This window comes from Sorex araneus, chromosome X (genome assembly GCF_027595985.1).
Source record: "Sorex araneus isolate mSorAra2 chromosome X, mSorAra2.pri, whole genome shotgun sequence".
Lineage (NCBI taxonomy): Eukaryota > Metazoa > Chordata > Mammalia > Eulipotyphla > Soricidae > Sorex > Sorex araneus.
In genome coordinates this window covers 267,021,042-267,043,094 of record NC_073313.1, presented here as the reverse complement: position 1 = coordinate 267,043,094, position 22,053 = coordinate 267,021,042, and the positions used below count along the sequence as shown (strand labels likewise).

General features: G+C 64.1%; 1 protein-coding gene across 6 annotated transcripts in view; it reads right to left on the bottom strand.

Annotated features, from left to right (window-relative positions):
- The window catches only part of AGAP1 (ArfGAP with GTPase domain, ankyrin repeat and PH domain 1), a 275,018-nt gene that overhangs the window by 119,359 nt on the left and 133,606 nt on the right, over nucleotides 1-22,053 (bottom strand). For all 6 annotated transcript variants that reach the window (XM_055123421.1, XM_055123422.1, XM_055123420.1 and 3 more), the window contains one exon: nucleotides 10,425-10,529. In XM_055123421.1, the coding sequence (XP_054979396.1) occupies nucleotides 10,425-10,529 (105 nt within the window). The remainder of the gene's footprint in view (nucleotides 1-10,424; nucleotides 10,530-22,053) is intronic.

Below are 22,053 nucleotides of genomic sequence, written 5' to 3'. Positions count from 1 at the left end.
TCAGCCCACGCGAAGGCCACTGGGTAATGAATCTCTCCTTGCAGTTTACTCCTTTAGAAATATCAACTTGCTAGAACTTTCTTCTTTAATGCCAATTCTTAACAAATTAAAATACAATAGCAGGAGTGTAATTGAGCATTTATCGCTTATGGGCTCTGGAATGAGGCTAATCACGGAGATAGGCCTCCGCGTGTGCCTCTGCAGCGGGCATGTCTGAGCACACAACAACCAGGATATTTTACTGAGAATGATCACAGGGCTGTACCGAGTGTCTGCCCCCGGGCCCTGCAGGCAGTGAGGGGGCCGGTCACCTCGGGCCGGCCGGGGGCACTCTGCCTTCTTGCCTGGGCTGGACGGGGAAACTGCAGAAGAACGAGCTCTTCTAAAACCAAAGCCCCGTCACTGGGCCGGCCCCGGGCTGTCCCCTGCCACCTTTACCACCTTGTCAAAAAGGCTTTTCCCCATCTCTCCGCTGGCGTTTCCAAAGCGGGTGGATGCCGGGGGCCAGAGAGAGAGCACAGTGGGCAGGGCGTCTGCCATGCATACGGCCGACCCACGTTCGCTCCCGGGCACGGCAGAGGGTTCCAAGTGCTGCCAGGCGTGAACCCCGAGCGCTGAGCCGGAAATAAGCCCCTGAGCACTGCCAGTGAGATCCCAAGGAGCGGGATGGAGGAGCCTGCGGTGACTCTCCCCCTGGCCGCGCCCGACGGGCCGCCTGTTTTTCATCTCTGGCGCTGCCCAGCACTGGAGGAAGCAGAGCCAGGGCCTTGTGGCTGAGCATGTGTCTGGCGGGGTGCAGGAGATGGAGTTTGATATGCAAATGTTCCACAGACTTGCCTGCCCAGGGCTGGGGGAGAAAATGCTGATGGAAGATAAAAGGGGAAAAGGCCCTTTAACAAGGCATGAGGGTAATTCAAAACCAAGTACTTTTAAACAGCACTTAACAAGTCCCCGGGGCCCACTCGAGAGCCCCACCCCCAGAGGGCCCATCTCCTGCCCTCAACAGCTTGAGAAAGTGGTAATTGCAAAGCCATTTGCATCTTCCTTCTCGAGCTGTCCAGGCCTTCTGGTGGGTCGGACTCTCTGCTCCCCTTCCATCCCGTCCGGTGGGCGGGCGGGGGGCGCGCCCCTCCCGGAAGTGCGGCACGAGCACGCAGCGTCCGGACACCTCGGCCGGCCCTTGTTTTTTGCGCGGCGCTCCTAATTATGTTGCATCTATTGCCGTACACTTAATTAGCTGCATTAATGTGATTTCTTTTCACATAGTCAAGCAATTAAGAGCTATGATTGAGTTTCATTCAATTAGCCTCAACAAACATGCTAATTGATGTCCCAGATGCAAATGAGGTGCAATGAGAGAAACCGGCTAACGGCTGAGAGCCCCGCCAGGGACCCGAGCTTCCAGCGCCCGGCAGAAACCGCCTCTGTGTGTGTGTGTGTGTGTGTGTGTGTCTGCGTGCGCGCATGCACGCATGTGTCTATCTGCGTGTGTCTCTCCGTGCATGTGTCTGTGTATGCATAGGTCTGTGTGTGCGTGTCTGTCCGTGTGTGTATCTGTGTCTCTGGCATGTGTGTGTGCTGTGTCTATGCATATATCTGTGTCTGTGTGCTTGTGCGTCTAGTTGGTGTATGCATGCCTGTGTCTGTGTGTGCGTGTCTGTGTGTCTGTCTGGCGTGTCTGTCCGTGTGTCTTGCGTGTGTGTGTGTGTGCGCGCGCGCTCGTTCGTGCCGGGGGTGCGTGCGTGTGTGCACGTGCGTGCCGGGGGTGCGGGGGCTGGCTTCCCAGCGGGGCTGGCATCCCTCCTGAGATGGAATTAATCGATCAGCTGCCCCAGGGCGAGGCCCTCAAACCCCCACTCCCCACACCTCGTCCCGGGTGGGGGCTGCCTGATGAGGACAGTGGTCCTCTCAGCCAGACTGCGGCGGGAGCAGGGTGTGGCGTAGCGCTGGTCGCCTGCGGCCCGAGACCACACAGGAGGGCGAGTGAGCGGGACTCCATCTCAGTCAGCTCTGGGGCGCTGATGCTTGGTCCCGAGCACACGATCCATCAGGAGCCCCAACCCCTCTCCCGGCACTGATTCTCGCCGCCGGCCTCCGGTGTCACCTGTGCCGTCTGCGGCGGGGAGCTCTGAGAGCTGCGCTGAGCCGCGTGAGGGGCACCGAGGCGGTGCCCGCCACCCGCCTCTCGCCCGGCCCGACTCCCCTCAGAGCACCGAGACGCAGCTTCCGTCACTCCATCCCGGGGAAACAGAGAAATCTTGGCTCCTAAAAGTCCGAGAGACGTGGAGGGGAGGGTGTCCACCACGTAGGACAGTCCACGGGACAGTGGCTGGGAGGCTGTTTCTGCGCGGAGGGCGGGACAGACGGGCGGGAGGCTCCTCCAGGGGCCTGTTCCTTTCGTACCGTCTAGCCAGGCCGTTCTCAAGGCACGTTCCCTCGGCACTGCTGGCTCCCTGAGTTCAGGATTATTCTCAAGACGTGGCAGCACCTTTCCCAGAGGGGCTGGCATCCCTCCTGGCATCCCGCAGTGGCCCTCGGGGACGTGAGACAAAGGCAGCAGCTCCCGACCTCGTCTCCCTGCCTCTCGGGTGCGGCCCGAGGTGACTCTGCACAGCATCTCGTGGGGCGACGGTCTCTGCGCGCTGAGCTCGCGCCCACGTCACATTTCCTGCTCCTGGGACGACTCCCTGGCACGTGAGCCAGGTTGTTGGCAATGCAGAGAACGGGCGCGCTGGGAACTGCAGCCCTCTGCAGCACCTCGAGAATTCCCGAGTCCTGCAGCTCACGCCAGGAACGCGGCACCTTCCGACGGCGCCTGGAAGTTCTGGCAAGTGGGGACGAAGGCGAGAAAGAAGCGGCACGGCTGTCTGGAGAGGGTCCCCCTCAGACGTGTGCCAACCGCGGCCAGACGACAGTCCTGCAGGGGCTGCGCGGTGGGAAGGAGCAGGGCAGGTCGGGCTCGGTCACACCCACGGGCGCCAGGCTTCGGTGCCACCTGAGCTGGGTGTGGAGTCCCGAGAGAGCCCCCGGGACCCTGCCACCCACCTCGCCCCGCTCAGGAGCATCTGGCTCCTGGGAAACCCGACAGTGAAGCGTCTGCAGCCACCTCCAGCGCCCGGAGAGCGGGCATCCCCCCGTGCACGCAGGGAAAGGGCAGCCGCCAGGGCTCTAAGCAGGTCACACAGCACTGAGCACTGACCTCCGAGTCTTTCCCAACACACCCTACGGACAGACGGGATTCACCGTGAACCGGGCTCTCTGGAGCGCCCTGGTGACCTGATGTCAGGAAAAGGGTCCTGCAGCCCAAGGGGCCGCCAGCCGCCCGAGACTCCCCTGCCTCGGGGTGCACACAAGGGCGGACCTCAGCCAAGGTTCAGACACCGATGCCCGGCCCCCCTCCCGTGGAGAAGGAAGGGACGGCTCCTCCCGTTCCCACGATGCCTCTTCAATGCCCAGGTTCAAAGAGGCAGCGCGGAGTTGGTCTAAAGTTCTATTTTTAAAGCCCCTAACTTCTAGGCTCAAAAAAAAAAAAAAATTTCATCCAGTGAATTCATTGTCAGGTACATACACCACCTTCCCCCCCCCCCCCCCGACTCCATTTCACACTCGTTTCAAAGGCGAAGGATCTATAAAGACGCGCATAATACGGGCCATTCAAGTGGGCCAGCCCACGCTTGATGAATAATTAACAATGGCTCCCCTGGACCAGCAAGGCACCCTAAAACCGCCCGGCTCCGGCACACTGCCAAAGCCTTGCGAGGAGGCGCCTCTTTAAAGACGGTTTCTCCCCTCCCCGCCCGGCCGCAGTGGGCAGGTGGGAAGCGGCTTCAAAGTGAGAGTGGCAAGCGGAGGGGCGGGGGGACCCCTGTGGCCCCCACAGCGGGCCCGCCCCACGTGGCACCACGGAGAGTGTCTGTTCTGAGCCCGCCTGGGACAGCGGGCCCACTGTTGGGAGAAGGGGCCTGGCGGCCGGACGCGAGCGGTGACAGGCCTCGGCCCAGGCCAGTCTGACACGCATGGGCCCGGGGGGTCCCACAAGCTGCCGTCCCAGGGGGTCGGGCAGGGATGCTGAGCAGAGGGCCAGCACCCCTCAGCCCCGACAGGTGGGCCGGGATGAAGGAGCCCCTTGGGGAGCCCCCCACGAGGGCTGGGTCCCCCTCGAGCGCTGCGTGGTTTCCGTCCGGACGGGCCCAGGGCGGTGAGGCCGCTCGTGGTTCCGGCTAAACTGGACCGTGCCCGACGTCCCCGTGCACGCTCAGACCGGAGGACAGTGGTGTGGACGCGCAGACCAGCCCCGCCTGGGCGCACGGCGCTGGCCGGCTGCACCGCGAGAGGAGCCGAGTGGCGGTCAGGCCTCGTGGGCTGTGCGTCCTGCAAGGCCACCGGCCAGGAGGCGCTGAGCTCCAGTCGGAGTGTTTCATTTTATTCTAATTAAAATAAAATGATCTGGGGCCTGGAGCCATAGCACAGCGGGGAGGGCGTTTGCCTCGCACACGATCCCCGGCACCCCATCGGGTCCTCCGAGAACCGCCAGGAGTGATTCCCGAGTGCAGAGCCAGGAGTGATCCCTGAGCATCGCCGGGTATGTCCCACAAACAAACAAAAAGTTATTTTGGGTTTTGAGGCCATGTCTGGGGGTGCCGGGTGCGAGGCAAGCCCCTCGCTGTATTCTCTGGCCCCTTGGTTTAGATTTCACTGTTAAAATGACTCGGTTATTTGCGGGTAGGTGCTGGCCCACGCCTGGCGATGCCCAGGGGTCACTCCCGGTGGGGCTCAGGGGACTGGACCTGCTGCCGGGGATGGAACCAGGGTCGGCTGCGTGCTGGGCCGGCACTTAACTAATAACCCCTGTGCTGTCTCTCCGGCCCTTGTTATTATTGTTTTTGTTTTTATGCTTTTTGGGTCACACCCAGCACAGGGATCACTCCTGGCTCATGCACTCAGGAGTTACCCCTGGCGGTGCTCAGGGGACCCTATGGGATGCTGGGAATCAAACCCTGGTCGGCCGCATGTGAGGCAAATGCCCTCCCTGCTGTGCTATTGCTCCAGCTCCCTATTTAATTTTTAATATTTTTAATGTGACGCTGGGGCTGGAGCCCAGGGCCTCACGCTCGTCCCCAGAGCTGCCTGCAGCCGAGTCCCACCTCTGCACATCAGCCCGAGCCCCAGTTCCTTCAGACAGCGGCTTCCGGGGCAGGACACACCAGGAGCGGCGCTCGGCAGGCAGAGAAGCAGACGGAGTCTCAGCCTGAGGGGCTCCAGGCCTGCCCGGCACCCCACCCTCTCTCCTCTCTCTCTCTCCCTCCCTTCTGTAAGAATCTGTTTTCCCATCACCACCCTCCATCCAGGACCAAGCCCGTCACGCATCCATCCTTCCTCTTTCCCTCTTTCTTTCTCTGCTTTCACGGGAACCTGTTCTACCCAAGGCGCTCTCCTCCAGGAAGCCTGCCCATTTCCGGAGAGGAGAGGGACCCTGGGCCCCCACAGCCCCCGTACCCCTAAACTAAGGACACTGAAGCCCCGTGCTAGCCCCACGCCTGCGGCTCAGCCCCTGTCCCGCTGACCTTCCCGAGAACCGGCAGCTACAACCAAGGCAGCGGACCGGTGGTCTTCCACCGTCTACACCTGCAGACTGGTGGGTGATGAGCAGCATGGGAGAGACCCCAGCTCCGTCCCGGCTGGGGGTGGGCCTGGTGCCAGGGGCTCCGGCCGCCTCCTTCGGTGGGTGAAGGCGTGGCAGGCACCATCTCAGCGTTTGGGATGCCCCCGTTCACTGTGTTCCTAACACAGAGAGGTCAGTAGGGCCTAGCAGGGCGCTTGCCCGTCCACCCGGCTGGCCGGCTGGGCCCTGAGCTCCGTGCTCTATGACCTCTGCGGGCACCTGCCGCCCGCTGGCACGGGCGGGGAGGTGCAGGACGCCATCTGGAGCCGCCAGCAGCCACGGAGGAAAGGGGGTCCCGTGCCAACCCGTGACCTTCCTTCTCGACTTGACTTTTTCCTTTCTGGGCCCCTCTCCTCGCGTCCTCCCGCGTCCCCTCCGCGAGGCAGGCGGTGCGGGCTCGGGCCACGTCGAGGGGACTCAGACGTTTTTATTGCAAAAAGCCGTCTGGAAAACATGCAAAACAAAATCGCCGGCGTGCGAGGGAGCGAGATGGGGGGGGGGGACAAAGGGGCCCCTTCCCTTTGCTTATTGAGTTCACAGGCAGAACATGCGGCGCCGGCAGCAAGCGGCAGCTACACTAATTTTAAAGCCATAAACCGCTATCCAGTGCCCTGCGGCGAAGGACGACACTGGAGCCAGTGGCACCTAAATAAGACACGGTTCATTTACTTCGCAGCTTAGCCTAATGTAATCATCTGCGGATTCTTAGCCTAGAGTTGTAACGGGCAGAGAGCCGCCACCGCAGCCGGCCACGGCGGCGCTCGGAGCCATCGCGGGGGCCGAGGCGAGATGGCTGTTGATTAGAAAATTTTTCAGTTTTGACAAGCGCTTAATGAACATAAATCGCACCTTGATTGGTTTCCGTGTGGGGCCACGGGCGCACCTGAGGAGCGGCGGGGCCAGACCAGCACCCTCTCGGCCCGCAGCCCCGAGAGGCCAGGGCGCCCACCGGGGAGTGCCGGGGAGCGACCACCTGGCATGGCCCCAGTCGGAGCGACTGGCAGGGCTGCCAGGGACGCGGACCCGAGTGCACCAGGGATGAAGTGCTATGGCCCCTGCACCCTGGGATGGAGCCGGAGGTGGCTCAGGGCCCAGTGCTCAGGTCGGGGTTCGAGGGGCAAGGTCAGTGACTGACGGGCCTGCTCTGCAGCCCACTTCTGGGTGAGAGAAGGAAGGGCCGCTGCCCGGGGACCGAGGGCGAGACGCCCAGGGCCGGGGTTAGGGACTGGACGTGTCCTCCCGCATGGCCGTGCTCTGGCGGGTCTGGGGAGGACAGTGGACACAGAGCCACACCGCGGCCGGCAGCACCGCCTCCCCACACCGAGGGTCCCGCCGTGAGGATTCCTGGGCTGTCGGGGCCGCTCGGGTCCGTGCTGTGGCAGATCCACGAAGAACGATGCTCTTGTCCGACGCGGCAGCGGGAAGGACGAGGCCAGCGGCCTGCGGGTCTAGGGGCAGGCTGCACTCGGGCGGGGCTGGGCGGCCCACGGCAGCAGCGCAGGGGGGACCGGCCGTCGCTGGAGTGCCCGAGGTGAGTTCAGAGGAGCATGCATCGGGGCGAGCTGCACACACGGGGCTCCCGGGCGCAGACCCCCAGGAGGGAAAGAGGTTTGCCAGCTGGGAGCACAGAAGCACGGGCAGGCCGGGCACAGTGCAAGGTACGGATGCAGGTGTGTTTGCCAGGGACGCATACCAGGTGTGTGTGCAAGGGGTGTGCAGGTGTGTGTGCCAGGCGCATGTACCAGGCAGCACGTGCCAAGTATGCATACTGGGTGTGCGTGCCAGGTGTGTGTGCCAGGGGTGTGCAGGTGTGTGTGCCAGGCGCATGTACCAGGCAGCACGTGCCAGGTATGCATACTGGGTGTGTGTACCAGGTGTGTGTGCCAGGGGTGTGCAGGTGTGTGCCAGGGGCATGCAGGTATGTGTGCCAGGTGCATGTACCAGGCAGTACGTACCAAGTATGCATACTGGGTGTGCGTGCCAGGTGTACACGACAGGTGCATGTCCGTATATATGCCAAGTGTGCACCAGGTGTATCAGGTGCATGTGTCAGGCATGCATACTGGGTGTGTATACCAGGTGTGTATACCAAGTGTGTGTACCAGGGGTGTGTGCCAGGTGTGCGTGCCACTTGTATACCAGGTGTGTATGCTGTGTGTGTACCAGGTCTATGTGCCAGGCTGCACGTACCAAGTATGCATACTGGGTGTGTGCACCAGGTCCATGTGCCAAGCGTGTGTACCAGCTGTGTGTACCAGGCTGCAGGTACTTGGTGCGAGCCCAGGCAGCCGACTAGGCCACAGCACCATAAAGTCCTTGGCGTGACCTTCTGCTCCGAGCCGCCTGGCCCGTCCCCGAGGAACCCTGAGCACACACCTTTGTCAGCATGATGTCCGCCGTCCCGACGGCATGGTCCCGACACGGGAGATGGATGGGGGGCCGCTCAGCTGTGACGCCCCCTGGGCCCAGCTCTTTCTCATTATCCCCCTCATTCTCCCATCACGGTGCTCCCAAAGGCTCACGCTGAGGCGCACGCCAGGGCCCCTCGCCCGCCCCCGCCCCCATCCACAATCTGCGCAGGTCTCCCAGCCGGCTTAGGGCGCCCGCACCAGGACTGGGCACCTTGGGTGGACTCGAGGCGGTGGACTGGCGCTGGCCGGTCCTGCAGGGAGGGGAGCACCGGGCTCAGGTGGCCAGGATGTCTCAGCACCACCCTCCAACCCAGGGCCACGGCATGATGGGCCTGACCACAACCTCAAGAGGGAGGGACGAGGCAGTCTGACCGCCGGGCACTGGACCTGCAGTGACCACTGTGGGCCTGGACATCCCCTCGATGTTGAGCCATTAGCTGAGGGCTCAGGGATGACGTCAGAGACATGTGCTGGGTGCCTGGGCCTCACCTGTGACCCCCCCCACCTATGGGTGCAGGAGCTACCGGGGGCCTGGGGCCACACCAGTGACCCCCACCTGCCCCCCCACCCCTGACATCGGCGACACCAGCTCAGAATGTGGCGGCCGCCAGCGTGTCACTGAACTCACAGCTGGTGACAAATCCCGAGAAGACCCGGCCTGGCTGATGGTGGGCCCGACCACAAACAGGTGAGGGGAGCAGCCCCGACGCAGCCCCCGGGGCACGGGGCAGTCACACACAGGCCCCAGGGCACTCGGACGGAGCCCACTGGGCCCGAGTCCACAGCGCAGGCTCGGAGCTCACGTGGGCATTGAGACCCTCGGGGGGTGGACCTGCTCCCAACCCCAGAACCAGACCTTCGGGGCGCCCTGGGGACAACGAGGCCCCGGCTCTGTCCCACAAAGTGGGCGTGGGAGCGGAGGGCGGGGCCCTCGCTGCACCCCGTCTGTCTGTCCCTCTGAGCCGCTCCCTCGGGCGGGCGGGTGGGCGGGCATTCTGGGAGGCGAGAAACTAGTCCGAGAGGCCCGGGGTGCCCTGCGGGGCGCGGGTGGCTCTGACAGGGCCCACACTCACACCCATGCCCATGTGAGCCACGTGCTGCCCACGCAGCTCCAACGGGCCTGTGGAAACCACGTGGGCGCAGGCCACCCTGGGGGCGTGTCTGGACCCACGGGCGGGGCGTCGCTCGCGGGACACGGCAAAGCTCCCTCTCGCACTCACGGGGTGTCTGGAAGCTGGAAGGTCCCCGTGCCACGGCGACTCCGTTCCTGACGCGGCGTCTTACCCTGCACCGCGTCTCGCTCTCGGGGAAGTGGGACTCCGCTCTCGGGGGCCAGGACGAACCCAGGAGCCGTGAGCTGAAGCGGGTGCTCCTGCCCTCAGCGACGCCCCAGCCCTGACCAGGCTAGGAACTGCACCTGAGGCTCTGGGCCACGCCTGGCAGTGCCTGAGGGACCTTTATGTGACAGACGCGGGGACGGAACCGGGGCTGGCGGCAGGCACGGCTGCACCTCTTCCCGCACCATCTCCCCAGACCCGTGACTGCATCTCCCCCCACCCCTGGGAACGTGGCCGCCCCATGCGGCCAGAGGCACACAGGAGGGGAAGCAGCGCCCCGAGACTTCCTGATCAGAGCCCCTGGCCGGCTGCATTTGTGGGGCTCGACACAGTGGGGCAATGGATCCTGGAAGGGCGCGTGCCCATGGGAGACGCCGGGGGGGCAGGGAAAGTGGGGAGTCATTCCTCCCAATCACAACGCCTCTGTTCTTTTTTTAAAAAAGCATTTGTGGCGTTTTGGTTAGAAGCCCAGCATGGCACGAGGGGGTGTGTGTGTGTGTGTGTGTGTGTGTGTGTGTGTGTGTTGGGGGGAGGGCAGCAACCCCTGTCCACCTCCACCCAGGCCTGGCATGGCACGAGGATGTGTGTGTGTGTGTGTGTGTGTGTGTGTGTGTGTGTGTGTGTGTGTGTCGGGGGGGGGGGGGGGCAACGCCCTGTCCAGCTCCACCCACAGCCCTGCATGGTCCATTCCCGGCTCCCCACCCCTTCAGCCGCAAGATCAACCCTGCTTGTAAGTTCTACCCCCTCAAGACCACCCGTGAACAAACGCAGGCGCAGACCACTCCGCGTCCTCAGCTGCAGGACACAGCAGGCCACAGGGCCCAGTCCCGGGCCGAGTGTCCGCTTCCACCCGCCCCCCAGTACTCGCCCCTGTCCTCCGAGTCTCCCCTATGAAGCCTGGCACCCGGGGACAGGAGGGGACCAGAGCCAGGGCCGAGCGGTATGGGGCGACCCCTCCCGGGTGCCGCGCTCGCCAAGTGCCCCGAAGGCGGGCGGGCGGGCGGGCTCACTTACATGCAGGCTGGGGTGGTAGGTGAGCACCCCGTTGTCGCAGAGGGTGACGTACTTCTTCTTCCACTCCTTGTTCAGAGACTTGCCGCTCCGCTTCAGCAGCATGCCCTGCGGGAGAGGGGCCAAGCGTCAGTGCCCGTTGGCTGGTGCTGGGAGCGAACGCGGCCCAGCGTGGGCAGCGCTGTGTCCGGCCACCGCCCCACACGCCCAGACCAGTGCCCCGAGCCCTGTCCCTGCCCAGTGCGCAGGCGCCCCCCGTGCCCGACGCGTGGAGCGCTCACAGGGGGTGCAGACGGCGTGACCCCTCGGGAGGCACCTCGCACCCACGGGGCAGGGACAGGACAGCGGCCGGGGTGCCAGCGAGGGCCCAGCACAGCTGGGCAGGACCACCCCCGGCCGCGCGTCCGAGCCACTGCGGGAGACTGGCCGGAGGACGCCCCCCGCCCCACTCCGCGCGCGACACCCGTGTCCTCACCTCGTGTTTGCAAACAGGAGCATCTCCCTTCCCCAGCTCCCCCCACCCCCGATCCCTAATTTATTAGAAATGAAATCCCATTTGCAAACTTCGCACCAGCATTTAAGAGATGAATCGTGTATAATTTACTTTAATCCATTTTTAATGAAATCATATTAGGGCTCCGCGAAAGCCATTCGGCGCCGAGGCCCGCACACGGAAGCCGTGTAATCCAGGCGCCCTCGGATGACTGATGAGAATTTATTCTTGTTTTAACTACCAATTCCCAGCAAACCTCCTGCCTGGTTTCTCGGCTCTCCTGGGGCGGGGAAGCCGCAGCCGGCACGGAGCACTGCCAGCCGCGCACCCGCCGCCCCGCCCCCGCCCTCCGCCGCTGCCCCCCGTCCACTCCCAACTGCACAAGCCCTCGGCCTCGGCCAGAGCCCAGGCCCCGGCTCCAGCTGATCCCACACCCTGGAGAAGTTCGAGACTCTCTGCGCATCTCCGAGGCCGCCCCCCCGAAACTGCACACTTGGGGAGCGCAGAGAGGAACTGCGTGGGCCCTGGGGTGCAGCCCAGCCCGTGACCAGACCGTGTCAGGGTCGTGAGTCGGCCCGGGACCCCGACTGCCCCGGGGCACGGTGTCCGAGCAAACGGGACCGTCGAGTTTGACAGGAGCAAAAACGCTGCGAGAGATGAGCCAGAGGAAACCGAGGCTGGGGTCTCTGGGTCCTTAGGCCCCACACACCCGGCAGGCGCCCGGGCCGGCGGCCGCGGACACGGGCGTGGCACGTCCCACTCACTCCACAGAGAAGCGGAGCACGGAGCATGGACAGCGCTCAAAACGGCGAGCCCCGCACAGTGCTGACTCTCTCCATCTCTCCCTCCCTCTCCTTCCCTCTCTCCCTTTCTCCGTCTCTCCTTACCTCTCTCTCTCCCTCTCTCCTTTTCTCTCTCTCGCTCCCTCCCTCTCTCCTCCTCATTCTCTCTCCCTCTCCCTCCCTCTCTCTTTCTCCCTCCCTCCCTCTCTCCAGTTCTCCCACAAGTTCTGTGGTTTTCCACTCCCGTTCCAGATGGCACTGGGACAACCCCAGGGCCCTGTCTTGTGGGCTGACTGTCAGAGCTGACGGTTCCGGAGAGCTGACCCCCTGCATCGCTCGACTTGCAGGCCACAGAGGGACACTCACGCCTCCGGTGGGCTTGCGATGCTTCTGTGAGCCCGAAGTATGTACGCCCTCTGCCCGGTGGAGGCAGAAGGGCTGTTCCACCCAACTATCTTTCCTTCCCTTCATCCGCCTACCGCACCCATCCACCCCTCTGTCCAGCCATCCACGCCCCCCGTGTAACCCTCCATCCACCAACCCAGCCACCCAACACCCAACGCCCATCATCCACCCACCCATTATCCATCCATCCAACCATCCATCCATCCTTCATCCATTCATCCATCCACTCATCCATCATCCATCCTCTCCCTTCCTCAGCCCATCTCCCACCCATTCATCTACCTACCTGCCCTTCCTTTTGTTCATCTATCCATCCCTCCCTCCCTCCATCTTCCCATTAATCATCCACGAACGTATCCATCCATCCATCCTTCCATCCATCCTTTTATCCATCCATCCATCCATCCTTCCATCCATCCTTTTATCCATCCATCCATCCATCCATCCATCCATCCATCCATCCATCCATCCATCCTTCCTTCCGCCATCATTCTTCCTTCCTCAGTCCACCTTCCATCTAGCCACTCACCCTTTCATTCTTCACCTATCAGCCGCCTGTCTGTCTGTCTGTCCGTCCATCTTGCCGAGGTAACGCAAGTACTACCAGGCTGTGCTTTGCGGCCCCATCCCCCATGGCCCCAGCTCTGCGGCCAGCCCGCCCGGGGCTGGGCTGGGCTGGCTTTTCCCTGTCCGGGCTTGTTCCTCAGGAGAGAATCCCAGCAGCGGGCGAGGCGCAGCCGAGTGACAAAGCTTCCGCTGGACCGCCAGTGGGGCGGCTCTCGGGGGACGACGCCCCTTCTGCTTTCCTCTTTATTTTACTTTTTGGCTTCAACTCATTGTGAACGCTGATTAAAAGAATCCACCGCAAGAGAGAACCGAGCATGTTAAGGTGTCGGAGACGATGCCCCAAGATGAACTACGTGCCCTGACTGTGCCACACTCTGTGAGTCCCTGTCCGTGCCCTCCCCGGGACCCCGCGGGCGGGGCCTGGTTCCTGACTCTGGGACGTCTTGGAGAGGAAGCTCACCCCACGTGCATTTACTTCTGGGGGCCACGGAGGAGCCCCGAGGCCCTAGCGCGCTACCCCGACACAGTCTTTCCTGGCCTCTCCCCAGGCTCTGCCAGTGGGGGGCGCTCCCTCGCAAGCAGCCAGCACCCGCAGTGGGCCTGGTCTACCGAGGCAGCCAGAACCTTCCAGAACCCTGGCGTCTGGGCAGAGTCCCCCTGCGGCGCCGCGTGTCTCGCTCAGCAGCACCGGCCCCTCCCCCACAGGTCGCTGCGGGTCGCAGAGCGAGGCCGGGGCCCGCCGCCCGCCAGACAGGGCGCCCGGGGCCTGGCGGCACTGTGGGGGGCTGTGAGCCTAAGCCTTCCTGAGCGCGTGTCGCCCGGGGCCAGGCCCGCGCTGCCCACACGTCAGGATGGGTCACGGTCTCCCGACAGGCAAGTGCTCCGGTTCCCATGGAAACACTATTCACTCCACAACCACGCCGGCTGCAAGGGCTGGCAGGCTGGCAAGCACGGGCACGGGGCTCCAGCCCGGCACGGCGTGACCTCCTGGAACTGCCCTGGTGCCCCCCACCACCCAGCACCACTGGGGGCCCACGGCGAGTCAGGTGTGGACGCTGCCCCACTCTCCGGAAGGGCCACCACTGCTGTCCACACAGCGGGCAGGGGTGCCGGGGCACCGTGCCAGCTGGGCACAGGGTGCACAGGGCGCTCGCCGGCCGCCAGGACTGGGGTGTCACTGTGTCCTTGCCGGCCTCAGCTGCTGGGGGGCGCAGGGGGAAATGCCCCTCGGGGTAGCGGGAAAGCCCTGCGTGCCCAGAGGGCGTGAGGGCGAGGCTGCCAGGGGCGCTGCCCGCCGGCAGCTGGCAGAGGCCGCAGGAAGGGGTCCAGGCTGAGCAGGCCGCCCCCCAATGCCCCCCAGTGTCTGGTGCGGCCCGGCCGGCTGAGGCTGGATCTGAGGAATCTGGAGGAAAGGCGCTTCGGGGTGGCGGTGGGGCGAGTGTTTCCTGCAGGAAACTAGAATTTCCGACTCACCCCCCCCCACCAGACCTGAACTTTGAGAGTAACCCTGTCCCCCTCCCCGTCCCCGTCCGCCGTGGGCCGGGCTCGGCTGGTGGCCCCTGTCTGCCACCTCAGAACCGCCCTCGGGGGCCCAGGGTGGTCTGGGTTCTGCCGGAGCCGCTGGGGGGAGGGGCCCGCAGGATGCCCACCGGCGTCTAAGGGGCTGAAGGACAATAGGCAGTTCACCACGGCGACGGCCTTGCATGCGGCTGGCTCTGGTTCGATCCCCAGCACCTTCAAGTCCCCCCAGGAGTGACCCCCGAGCGCCCAGCCAGGTGGGGCCCCAAAACCAAGCCAAAGCAGGCCTCGGGGCTCCGGGCCTAAGCACAGCAAGAAGCCGGCTGAGGGGGCCACGGAGCCGCCACACAGTACGGTGCCCAGGGGCCAGGGCAGCAGAGGCGAGGGCCAAGCACAGCGCCCTGGCCGCCCGCGGGCACAGCAGGCAGGTGACACTGTCCATGCCCTCGCCTGCACGGCAGCCCTCCGTGCTCACCCTGCCCGTGGTGTGCCCACGTGTGCATGGGGTGTGCGCGTGTGTCTGTGTGCGCGTGTGTGTGCATGTGCTCATGTCTCTGTGCATGTGCCAGATGCACACCGCATGCCTGTGTGTGTATACATGGACCTCCACACATGGAAGCACACGTGTCTGCGGGTTATGTGGACACACATGTGGCCACACGTGTGCCTGTGCACGTGTGTGTGCGTGTGCACAGAGAGTGTGCCCGTGACTCTGGAGGCAGCGGGCGTCAGGTGGGGGCTGCTGCGGTGAGCGCTGAGCCCACAGGCCGCGCGCCTGATGTGTCTCTGGACAGCCAGCCGGGCTGGAGGCAGACTGGGAGCTCAGAGGCCGAGGAGGAGGGACGGACAGACAGACAGACAGACCAGGCTCGGAGCGGGGGCCAGGCTCAGCAGCTCCTGGGGCGCCCCTGCCCATGGTCCCCAGACCCTCTCGGTTTAGCCAATACATGTGGCAGGAACGACGCGGCCTGAAGGGTCTGGGGGCTGCTTCATCTCCCGCGGAGGGGGCCAGGCTGCCCCGTAACACACGAACTCTCCTGCTGGGCGCTGGGAGGGGCCCCGGGAGGGCCGATGAGCCCCGGACGGCCAGGAACAGCCCCACGCAGCAGGGGAGAAGCAGGACCCCCGAGGCTGTCCCAGACGGCAACTATCTCTCCCCGGTGACTGCAGGACTCCCAGCCACAGCATCGCCACAAACGGGCCACACCCACCAGTGTCGGGGTCGCTCCTGGCGGGCCCCTAGGTGGTGGCAGCGGACTAACCTGGGCTGGGCTGTGTGCAAGGCAGTGCCCAAGCCGCTGCGCCCGCTCTCTGGCCCTTCCGAGGCTGTGAGGGGGAGCGGCCGTGTTTGGGCTCACGGCCAGGGATGGAGAAGACAGCCAGCAGGGGACGTCACAGCAGCGGTGGCCGGGGCCGGGGCCAAGGCTTGGCAACTTTCTTGAAATCAGCCCACACAAGGGCCAGGACGACTGCCCCACGGTTGGCAGCTGCCTCATGAGCGGGGGGAGAAGGCGGCTGGGGTGGAGAAGGGGTCACTGAGTCAGTGAGGGTTGGAGGGATGCTCGGGAGGGGAGGTGTGTGCTGAGAGTAGGTGAAGGACCAGACGTGACGGCCTCCCAGTGTCTGTATTGAAAACCATCCTGCCCACAGTGGAGAGAGTCTGGGGGAGACTGTCTGCCATGGAGGCAGGGGGAGGGCTGGAAAGGGGGGGGACACTGGGGACAGGGGTGGTGGGGAACGTGCCCTGGTGGAGGGGTGGGTGTTGGATCATCGTGTGACTGAAACTCAAACATGGAAGCTCGTAACCATAGCTCACGGTGATTCAATTTAAAAAAAAAAATAAAAAGAAATTTAAAAAAATAAAAGAAACCAGCCCACGGCTGACCCCCTACCCCCTGCCCCACCCCCAGCCCAGCTGGAAGCTTCTGTGTCTACACTCGCTCGCACGCACCACAGCTACAGGGACCCTCTGTCCCGGGGCGGCACACGGGGCTCTGCTCCTGTCGCCCTGTTCCCGCACACACGCGGCAGGAGCAGCTTTCTGAGGTCTGCAGCCAGACCAGCCCCGCCCCGACCAGCGCGGCGGCACTGGCTTCCCCGTGACCTCTGCATGAGTCGGGGGGTCTCTGCCTCGTCCCGAGAGGTCACGGAAAGCCAAAAGCAACGCGGAGTGCACGAGCTTTAAATAACTTACAAAGTTAACGTAACGAATGGACGCGCAATCTGAAACCCATCACTCAGTGCTCGCGCAGCCCCAAGCCGTGATGAAACACCACTCATAAATTTATATTAAAACGCAGCTCGTAGCAATTATTTACCCATGGAGCTTCACAGGCTGCGCCGGGGACCGGGGTCTCGGCCAGGCGGGTCCCCCTGTGTTGCGAGGCGGAGGGCCGTGCTGGGGGTGGTGGGGGTGCTCGGGGGCTGGGGCGCCGTGTGGAGGTGGGCTTGGAGGAAGGACGGGGCGCCCGGGCACGGCCCCGGGGAGGCAGAGTCTCTCACCGGCCAACGTGGAGGACGAGGGGTGAGGGGAGCAGAAGGGGTCGGCGGGGACAGAACCGGAACCGGAACCTGCCTGTCACGGGAGAGGGGGTGCCAGCGGGGTCTGAGAAACCCAGCTGGGGGCCCTGGGCCCCCGGCACCCCGAGATCCTCCAAGCAGCGCTGGGAGTGGCCGGGAGCACAGAGCCAGGGGTAGCCCCCGGCCCCCACCCGGTATCACGCCACTTACTGCTGGGAGACGCCTTCCTCCCCCGAACTCTTCTCCCACGGCCCAGGGGCTTTCAAGGAGAAATGAGGGGCTGGAGCGACAGCACAGCGGGGAGGGCGTTTGCCTTATACACAGGTGACCTGGGTTCAATTCCCAGCATCCCATAGGGTCCCCCGAGCACTGCCAGGAGTGATTCCCGATGCAGAGCCAGGAGTAACACCTGAGCATCATTGGTGTGACCCAAAAAGCAAAAAAAAAAAAAAAGAGAGAGAGAGAAAGAAACAAGGTGGTCTGCGGAGCCGGGCTCGAGACCCCGCACTGGCTCACACAGACGCTCGGGAAGGGGGGCCGGATGCTCCAGGCATCGTTCACCGGCCCCAGAGCGTGGGGTGGGGGGGCTCCATCTCACGGTCAGCGGGTTACCTGACCCGAGATCCAACGCTTCCCTGTGACGGGCTGGGACTGGGTCTGGTCTCTGCTAACCCGGGGAAAGGTCGCTGGGTGAGGGCAGGGCTGGGACCCGCCTTGGAGGGGGAAGGTGTCCCTGCTGCCCCCATCAGCACCATAGCAAGCCACCCCCGGCCACGGAGAGGCCGTGCTGGCCCCGGCCTCTGGGGGGCGCGCTCGTCACTGCAGGTGGGGCAAAAGCCTCTTCTGGGCGTGGCTGGGACCTTGTGGCCAGAGGCTGCCTCGGTGGCACCTCCAGGCCGGTGCCTGCTGCCACCTTCTCTCATGAGTTGGGGGTCCTGGGAGGTGGGGTGGGGGGAAGAGTGCTGTCCGCAGGGGTGAAGCCCCGAGGGAGGCAGCAGGTGGGAAGCGCTGTCCCCAGGGGGGTCCCGGGCCCCTGACACTGCGGGCAGTTCCCAGGACACGGGCACAGGTGCCGGCCCGGGAGGAAGGTGGGAGGGGGGGCAGCGGCTGCGGAGCGTATGGGGGTCTCCCACCGCTCCCACGCCCCGCCCCGCGCGGGCGAGCGCGGCGTCCGTCCCTGCGCCGGGGACAGGGTACAAAGGGTTACACTTTAATTGAGCTGTCAGCAGCCCCCACCACCCGAGAAGGCCCCGATTACGCGGTGGGGTGAGTGCCACGCTTGTTACTGTGCGTGCCCTATTTGCGAAACCCAAACCCGCGCCACACACAGGTCAGCGCACCCGGCGACCTTCCTGTCATTAGCGGGCCTCTTCCTCCCGCACCGCTGAGAAAATCACACGGCCAGCCTTCAAAGGGCCGGCCCGGACTGTATTCCACCAGGAGCTAATCACCCACAAATCCAGCTCAAATGGCAGTAATTGGCTAAACTGGCCTCCTCTCCAGAGCACAGCAGTAATTTGGGATAATAAAGCCCGGAATTATTCAGCCAACTGCCCCGAAATGCATGCTTTCTGACCGACACACTTCACATTTTAATAATGACGGACACAGAAGCCAATTTAACGCCGTGGCCACCGAGACACACGGCCGGCGGCGATAATGGGGCGGAAGCAGGGGGAAGAAAGTTTGGGTTTTGCTTTTTCCCCCCCATTTTTGATTCCGACGAACGCTCCTGAGTCAGACCCGCTTTGGGCCAAGTTCACCCTATCAAGCTCCGACGGGGCCAGACAAACCCTGAACACGGGCCGAAAAGGCACGGGGCCTCCAGATATTGGGGTACAAGACCCTCCCCCAAAGGAAAACAAGGGAAAGAAATGAGAGAAAAATGATCCCCTGCCCGAGACCCCCTGAAGGTGACAGGGGCACCAGCCCGGCTGTTTCCTTTTCCGCCCCGTCTCTCGTCTCTTCCGGTCTCGGGCTCTGGGCAGTCCATCCTCCCCGCCACCCGCACCAGCCAAGGACCCAGGGGCCCGCCGGGCCGCCCAGTGAGCGGGAAGGGGGGCCTCAGGCAGGCGGCCACACGGGGACCCCCGCCAAAGGGCGAGAGAACCGTGGCTGCTCCTGGGCCCAAGCAAGGAGCCTGGCGTGGAGGCCGCTGTCCCTTATGGCGGGAGCGGGCCGCGGGCACGGAGGCTTGGGGGCCAGGCCTGGGCACAGGCAGAGCGCGGGCCCTGCGGTCTGCAGAGGGGCTGCCCGCCCACTCTGCTCACTGGCACTCGAACCCGGGATTCCTGCCGTCCTGGGAAGCACAAGCTTCCCCCCCCGCCCCGCCTTTTGGTATTTTGGGCCACACCTGGCGGTGCTCGGGGCTGGAGCGACAGCACAGCGGGGAGGGCGTTTGCCTTGCACACGGCCGACCTGGGTTCGATTCCCAGCATCCCATAGGGTCCCCCGAGCACTGCCAGGAGTAACCCCTGAACAACAACAGCAACAAAACCAAAGATCACCTGGTGGTGCTCACATGGGCCCTTGTTTCCGGTAACCTGACCAGGGGCCCAGGTGGCAAACAGGCCGGATGGGTGGAGGGGTCTCGAGCACAGGGAGGGGCCCTGGCTACCTGGCCCACCGCACAAACGGCTCTCACCCCTGCACTGCCGGTCAGTCGGATGAGGAACCAGCCCAGGAGAACCACATGGCCATGGCGGGCAGGGCCGGGACTCTGGGTGTGGAGACGGAGTTCTCACCTGGGGCCTGGGCATTCCCCCCTCCCCCCCAGAGCAGGGGGCATCTGAGCAGGCTCCCACTCTCGTGTTGGGCAGTGGACGCAGCCTTCCTCCCGCCCCGACTCCCTGTGGGCCCCAGCACTGGCCTGAGCCCGCAGGGCGCAGGGGCCTCTGCTCGGCCCGACCAACGGCTCTAGGGGCACCCTCGAGGGCTTGGCCCGGGGGAGGTCTGGAGGTCTGGGTTGATCCCGGCACCGTCAGGTCCCTGAGCACCTCTGGGTGTCCCGTCCATCCTGTCCCAGCAGTAACAGGGTGACGAGTCCTTCTGGCCGCTCCTGGTCAAGCTTTGCGGCTCCCCCCCCCCCCCCCCGCCACCGCCACCGCCTTCCCCCTCCCGGGCCATCTGGGGCTCGGGGCCCTGGCGGCAGCCCCGGGCCGTGTGGGCCGGGCCTGAGGGCAGAGGCTGGGCCACCCGAGTGCCGCCGGTCTAGGAGCAGGCAGACACATTCCCTCCAAAAGTGACCATGCAACAGCCGCTCCCATCACTGGGTTCCTTGGGGGTTTCCCCTGCCGTGAAGAGCCAGTTTCTAGGCCGACCACGCGGGACGGCCTTCACGGCGGGGCCTCGAGGTGTGGCACCCTCAGGGCCGTGTCTTCTTGGGTACGGTCACCTGCCACATGCCAGGGCCCGCGACACTGGCAGTCTGCGGGGGAGGGGACCCTCCTCTCTTGGAGCTGCTGAATAAAGATCCCGCAAAGATCCTTAGGCCCACCAGATCACGGCGCTCCGGCGGGGTGGGGCCCAAACAGTCATTTGTGTTTCTGTTTTGTTTCTGAGCCACACCTGGCAACGCTCAGGGGTCACTCCTGGCTCTGTGCTCAGGGATGACTCCTGGTGCTGTGCTCAGGGGTTACTCCTGGCTCTGTGCTCAGGGGTCACTCCTGGCTCTGTGCTCAGGGGTCACTCCTGGTGCTGTGCTCAGGGGTCACTCCTGGCTCTGTGCTCAGGGGTCACTCCTGGTGCTGTGCTCCGGGGTTACTCCTGGTGCTGTGCTCAGGGGTTACTCCCAACGGTGCTCAGGGGACCACCTGGTGCTGGGGATCAAGCCCGGACCTCCAGCCGCGCTCGGCCCACCCAACTCTCCTGCCCATCACAGTCACTTCAGAGTCCTGCTGTGTCTGGGATGAAGCCGATGCCTCCTCTCCAAGGCATTGGCTGGGTCTACCATGCCAGGAGGAACACCAGACCGTGGCCTGGGCCTGGTCTGTGGGTCCCCCGGGAGGAAAGGCGGCTGCCGGGGCTGGAGCCAACGCCCGTTCCTCCTGCAGCGTGAGACCCAGAACCACCCAGGCACCGCGCCTGCCACACCAGCGGCTGCCACCGGGGGCGCGAGCGAGCGAGCGAGGTGAAGCACCAACAGCAGGGGGGAGGGGAGGGCGGCGCGAATCTTCCCAAGGGTGGGTGGGGGACTTGCATGCACAGATGAAGGGGACAGGGGCCAGGGGCGTTGGGCAGAGTGCGTGGGCCCACACCCTCGAGGCAGACTGTCATTGGTGGAGACGCCAGGAGACGCGGGAACAGAAACGAGCCCCCCTCCCCGGCCCCCGTGGAGTGGATCTGAGCCGTGAGACCCGCCGCTCGCAGTGCGCTCAGAGCCGGTGGCCCAGCCAGGAGGACAGGGCCGGGGGTCCACGCACCCTCCGGACCAGCACAGCGGCCCCCAGAGGGGTGACTCTTAATCGGGACACGTTAATGATGAAACACTGCAAATATTGTGTCAGCAAGTTAAAAATGGCCTTGTTGTTCCCACCCCGAGTCCTCGTACCGCTCTCATAAAGCACTGTATTTCATGCCCCATTTACTGTAACATATTAGCGGCTTCAGCCAGGAAGTAACAATTGTCTCCTCGCCAGTGCGGTATGGGGTGGGGGCGGGGGCCTCCACAGAGGGAGGGACGGAGGGGGCCACCGACAGGATGGAACCAGCACCCGTCTGTGCCGTAGCAGATACAGTCTCAGAGAGCACATTAAAACATGTACTTGTGTGTGTGTGTGTGTGTGTGTGTGTGTGTTGGGGGAGCACACCTGGAGGTGCTCAGGGCTGACTCCTGGCTCCGTGCTCAGGGATCACTCCCAGGGGGGTTCAAGGGACCCAGAGGGTTTGGAGATTGAACCCAGGGTAGCTGCGCACGAGGGAGTCCATTACCCGCAGTACCTCCCTCCCGCCGCTCCCTCCCTAATTCACTTTTAATTTTTTTGTTTTGTACCAGGGGTCACAGTCCCGGAGACGCTCGGCCAGAGGGGCAGAGATGGGCAGTGCGGCGCTCGGGGGCGGGCACCAGGACCACACCCAGTGCCAGGGATCAAACCTGGGGCCTTGCAGCTGGTCACAGACCCCAAGGCCCGAACAGGTCATTTCTCAAGCGCTCCCAATCGAAAGCCTGGCTGACATGTTGTTTTTCATTTAATTATTCACGTGCTCAAAACGAAGGCCGGGGAGCTGGAGTCTTCGTGGGAGCTGGTGATGGATTCCCTTCCCCATTAAAATGTCAGAAATATTTATTAGGACCCAAACGGGCAGTGACAAGGACCTTCCCTGCGCTGAGCAGACGCGGGGCGCCTTG